Source organism: Epinephelus fuscoguttatus, linkage group LG10 (genome assembly GCF_011397635.1).
Source record: "Epinephelus fuscoguttatus linkage group LG10, E.fuscoguttatus.final_Chr_v1".
In the NCBI taxonomy this organism is placed as follows: Eukaryota; Metazoa; Chordata; class Actinopteri; order Perciformes; family Serranidae; genus Epinephelus; species Epinephelus fuscoguttatus.
In genome coordinates, this window is record NC_064761.1 from 2,694,309 (window position 1) to 2,700,375 (window position 6,067).

Genomic DNA, 6,067 nt, shown 5'->3' on the forward strand with positions numbered 1-6,067 from the left:
TACACGAATTTCAAAGTCGTCAGATTGTGTAATGTTCACACTACGCTACTTGTTGTCTTTTAATTGGGAGTCTTAAAGCTGTTGTGGTTTTCATACTACATGACTGATGGGTGACAGGGGATTACACACTACAAGATCTTTCACCAGGAGTAATCTCCAATGATGAGCATGTCTCCAAACTATGTTTTGTTATGAAAAGACATGTGAAATGACAGGAGACATGACATAATACCATGCAGAAGACAAGATTTCTTGTTCAACAATCACTGACTGAATGTAAAGCCTAACTCTGTTATTTTTTTCTAAACCTAGCCACGTCCGTGTGATGGGTATATGTAACCATGTGCGCTTGTTGTTGAAGGAAAAAATGACAATATTTGGTGTTGTATCCACGTAGTCCATTTATTTTGAAAAAGATGTGACTCACTGTCCCAGAAAATAAACAACAGACGCACCCAGGCTACCTTGCACATCATATGTAGACATGGAAAGTCTAAAGGTTTTGCTGTCAGGTGGAATAAGGAAGTTAGTCCCAGGCACCTCCTTGATACCCTCAAAGAGAGCAGAAATGAATGTCTTTATCTTCCATAAGTACCACCAAAATGTCCCCCTCAAATGCCTGACATAGTGGCAGACACAGTGCCAGCACAAAGTTATTTAACAGGGTTTTCGGTCTGTGTCTTAGTTGCAGGTTAATCATCTATACACTGTTAACTCATTTATATCAAAATGCAAATACAGTACATCATAACACCAGCTGTTGCAGTGAAGCCTGCATATCCAGGCTGCAAACTGGAACAAAAAGTATCTTGTAATCCATTGTACGCAGTCTGCAGTGGCTTTACTGTTGGTCCAGTTAAATATTTACCGATGACCAATGATTACCTGAATGTAAACACCTGGTACTGACCTTACAGATAGACAGGTGTTTATATGCATCATTTAATAGCTCTATCAGGACAAAACATGAGGCATTAACAAAGCTAATGATAATGATAATGATGTGATAATGATAACCCTAATGATAAAACTAATATATGAATATGTGCATTTGTGTGTCACAGATCGAGGTGATGCATGAGGAAAGCCAAGGAGGCTCCACCCATGTGGTTGTGAACAACGAGACAGAGGAGAGTCTATCCAACAGACGCAGGTATGGAAATAACACACCGCTGTGTTCACATGCAGTCCTTTGGTTTACTGTCATATCACTATACTGAAAAGACAACATGATGATGTCATTCTCTAGATTAGTAAACAAGGTGTGATAACTGATTCAGAGAGTGAAAACACAACTGGTACAGTTATAAGCCATGATTGTGTGCATGGTTTGAAAGAAAGTGTGGTGTTGTGTGATGATTTATGTCACCTACCACATGCAGTGTATATGTGAAGAGCACATTTCAGACAGAGGTGGTGTAACAGTTAACACCCAGATGACAGTGCAAGTGGTGAAGTGGGACTCCAGTGTGGAATTTATCCATGTTTAATTTAACCCTGTGTTGTATGGAGGCAGTCTGATCTGAGCAATTTAAGCATTAGAGCATTTGCACAGACAGCTACTTTGTTTGAAGTTTAAGTATAAGGTCAAGTATTTTTATTGAGCCAAAGATGGAATTATATATATCATGTTGCAGTGGCAGCGCTCATTTCATTTTATATAAAAGAGTTTTGAAATAATAAGTTCACAGATGTAGGAAAATACGAACATGAACATGGAAACAAGACAAAATATTGGTGCATTGAATGTGCATAAAGTAAATAAAGGAGAAAAAGGAATAAATAAATAAACAAAATAAAATAAAAATGAAATTTAAAAAATGGGGGAACCTAAGTCTAGGTACAGGACTTCCTTAACCCCTTCTATTTCCCTGACCCTTGTCTCTATCCTTAACTCAACTCTGCCCTTTAAGACATATCTTATCCTTTCCAAATGTAGTATGCTGGTTAGATCACGTATAGCCACATATTGCAGGTTGGAACTATTATTCCTTTCCATGACAGCAGTAGTTTTTTGCCGTAATGACACAGTAGGAGAGGAACTTCTGTTAGGCAGTGGAGAGTTGTCTTCATGCTTCAGACACACCCAGAATGATTAATATTATATGAAGGAGGATTAGGGCCATGTTAAAGGAAAAAAATCTTAGATTTTGAGAATAAAGTTGTAAGTAGACCAAACCAATAAAAAAAATTAAAAAAAGAAAAGAAACAAAGTAGAAAATCAATAGCAATCAAAGTATGACACCACTTGCTGAATACATGAATTTATTCCCAGTCTCAGTGGTGAATGCTTTCCATCTGTGGACCCACAAATGTGCTCCCCCAGCACTTAAAATGTTCCTTATAAGGACATGACGACCTGAACGCTCTTGATGATTCAGCCTGTCTGAATTTTTTTTTTTTGATGAAAACCACAGTGTAACAGGATGCAGTGGGGTGGCAGTTGTGAGAGAGAGAAGAAAGAGTGAGAGGAAAAGGGGGTGGGGGGTGGGGGTGGGGGGGGGGGTGAGTGGTCAAGAAGGGGAAACACAGGAGAGGGAAGGAGTGGTCAGAAAAAAATCTCTTGACAGTCTTGGCAGGATGACTTCTTCCTTAAGATGATGATGTATTATTGTATTATAGTAAATTTTAGTGTAGTTAACCAGCAATTTTGGATAAGAAAGAGGACGTTTGTATAAGTAAAGGATGGCCGAGATGGGGCAGTATGTGAAGAGACACACAGTAAACTCCTCTCAGCTAGTCTTCATAAGTTAAAAAGTTAATAGGTAAAACAAATTTTGGTTTTAAAAGAGGAATGATTCCCATTTGACGGTGCAGTCTACATGCTACAGTGCTGATATGCAAGATCCAAAGGAGCTTTTATCAATATTTTGTATAGTAACAATGTACCAACTAACAATGTCAGAACAATGTGACATTTTAAAAGGGGTTGCTCATAGTGCTGAACCTACAAAGGATTATCACCCGAACCTGCAACTGAGCTTTATGTTGATTTTCAACTCAGTACTTAGCTGGTTCACTGTCACTGTTCTCATGGCGTAGTTATCAGCTGCAGCAGGCAGTTATTTTCAGTGAAACAGCTTTAAAAAACAGCTGTACTTTACCTGCTAATCAGTAACAGCAAACTCTGTCTGCTGTTTGAAGCTGCAGACAGACACAGTAAGCCACCAGCAGGGAGAACACTCTGAAACATTAGCAGCTAAAGAGTCAGATATTTCCCTCAGGATTTGGTGGAGAGCAAAAAGAACCAAAAGAACATAAATATTGGACTGAAGGCCTCGTCACACCAAACTGATATCAAAGAAATAGCAACCACAAAAGCCGACTATTGCATCGCCAAAAAGTTGCACATGAACACACCACAAAGACAACAGCAGACAGCAAACCACCATGCAACTGCATGAGAGGAAATAACTCTCCACATCAGGAGATGGAAGTAGTCTGTAATTATTGTTCATAAAGGGAAACGAGAAGACTGTCATGACACTAGTTAGCCAGTTAGCACATTAACAACACAATCCAATGTTGAAAGAACGGAGCATGTTTACCATGCCCCAGTGAACAATAACACAAACCATTAGGAAACGCTTCTCACGGTAAACCCCAATTCGCTCACTCAACTTAAATTATTTTGGAAACAGCTTGCACTCAAAACTTTTAGTTTAGTACAATACAGTAACGTAAAACTTTTGAGTACACCAGACACAAAATAAATGTGTCACATGACCCTTGTCTGACGTGAATTTTATCAGTTTAACATAACTTTTTGTTGTGTCAGTTGAACATAAAAACATTTCACAACAATTCTTTTTAAAATTTAATTGAACCATAAATATGTATTGTGGCGAGCTCATGTTTCTCAATTGGGAGAATAAGGCAAAGAGATGATTTCTGAACCAGGAAATGCTCTTTATCTCACCTTTATGCAACTTTATGTTAGACACTCATTTCCACACAGGTGGCAAGTCACTAACTTCGTATACGACTCCATGCATGGTGCAAAATGTCTTTTACCACAACATTTACTGTAACGTATTAGAACCATTGTGAAATACATAAACATTAATCACTGCCTAATGGGTAACGTGCTCTGAGCTGAACTGCCAATCAAAGTGATTTCTTTCACTGACAGGCTTCACTATCTCCGTCATTGATTCAAAATACTGCAATCAGCTGGAAAGAAGCCAATAAGGGTTGAAAAGGGCCAGTGAGGGCCAATGGTGCAGGACACACTGTAAAGACTATAGGGCAACAGATGCTCACCAATGGCCGACTGTCAGCTTGGTTTGTCAGGGCCTAAAAAACCAACTAGGTTGCCAGAAACATGGCTCTATTTGAATAAAAATGTTGTTTCCTAACTGCTGAATGTGTAAATAAGCAACTGTTTGCAAACAAGTGGGCCACGTGAACCTGAAAGGGGTGATATGTTGATGAGTATGCAACCTGATTCCATTGCCATTAAGGGGCCAAAAGTTTATGTTTTTACTGGTAGAGACACATTTATCATAGTTACCTGCTTGTGTTAAATCAAACATCAAGCTCAAGACAAACTTCTGTATGTCTGTTTTCCTATTTTGATTATATTCAGAGGCCTTAAGGAGTAATTACATCCAATCACTCACATGAAAAAAAAAAAACAAAGATTAGACCAGTGTTTTATATATTAAAAAGATATGTTGTGAGGAAAATTTTTTTATCCACTGTCCAAAGAATGTAATCTTCTTGCTTCCTTTCCTATTTATCTCGGTTCTGACCCCACGTTTGGGAACTACTGCTCTTAAATTTAAATTCTAGGGGAGCAAATATCCCAAGCCCTATTACAGGGGCAAAACAAAGAGGTACAGTGCAGCAGCACATAAGTACATTAGTACATTAGGTTAAATGCCCTGCAAAACTTTCCTTTCCTCAGCATATTCTACCATCTTTTCTATCTGTACTTTGGTAGGGAAATTCCCTCATCTGGCATAATTTCGCTCAGTGTCTGGCTGGAAATCTCTCCTATTTGCATAATCTTAGCACTTTGATATTCAGACCATCTTTTCTATCTGTACTTTGGTAGGGAAATTCCCTCATCTGGCATAATTTCGCTCAGTGTCTGGCTGGATGAAACTTTCTTCCCACTGGCTGGCTGGCTGGTGTCTCAAAAGGAAATGTCTCATGCACTTTGCCAGCCTAACCGGAGCGATACATTTACAGCTGCAGTAAAACAAGTAAAAAGTTCACGGGTACAAGAATAGACAGGCTGATCTAAGAGTTTCTGACCACCCAAAAGGACATGACAACATAAAGTGATACAAAATACTTCAAGCTTAATATCCATATAGGCTGCTACTCATATGAAATGTCTTTTTAATATGTTGTATCAATGTGGTCCTTGTAGCAGCAATCTCTCCTATTTGCATAATGGGTGCTGCAAGGCACAATTGTGATCCAAGCCATCACCAGCAAAAATAATCTCTCACAATCTCACAATTAAAAAACATCGAAAAATGTATCATGAGCAGCAATCATATTAAGTGAATTAAATTCAATTAAATTCAATTAATCAGCATGAGCTATTAGTCTCTTCAACAGAATAACATTGAAGTTAACAAATCATCACAATTAAACAAAACATCAAAAATACATCTTAACAGCAAAGACTTTATCTCATGTATTTAAATAGACCTCATCAATGGAAAAAAATCAAATGATTAAGCTCACAGATCCTGAACCCCAAAAACAGTGTTCACAGTCATGTCCAAGTAGTCTGCTGGGACATGTAAACCGACGAAACCATATAGAACAATATAGGAATGCATAAAAAATAAGAAAAATATGTTAATTCATCACTAAAGTAAGCCTAATGGTTTTTTAAAGAAAGTGTTTGATCTCATATTCTTGATTCAAACTACTAGGGGAAAGAGTCTGGAGGGTAAATAAATTTTGTATATCCATTGTTACAAGGTGCATGTCAGTGCCAAAATCACTCACAGTCTTTAAGATATTGATCATATCCATTGAGTCACGCACATAGGAAGGGAGAGAGGTTACAAAGGGCTTGATGTGGAAATCAACAAAACTGGAA

General features: G+C 38.1%; 1 protein-coding gene across 2 annotated transcripts in view; it reads left to right on the forward strand.

The window, feature by feature from the left end:
• mcf2l2 (MCF.2 cell line derived transforming sequence-like 2) overlaps positions 1 to 6,067 on the forward strand; it is a 259,329-nt gene that overhangs the window by 108,709 nt on the left and 144,553 nt on the right. For both annotated transcript variants that reach the window (XM_049588011.1, XM_049588012.1), the window contains exon 15: positions 1,065 to 1,153. In XM_049588011.1, the coding sequence (XP_049443968.1) occupies positions 1,065 to 1,153 (89 nt within the window). The remainder of the gene's footprint in view (positions 1 to 1,064; positions 1,154 to 6,067) is intronic.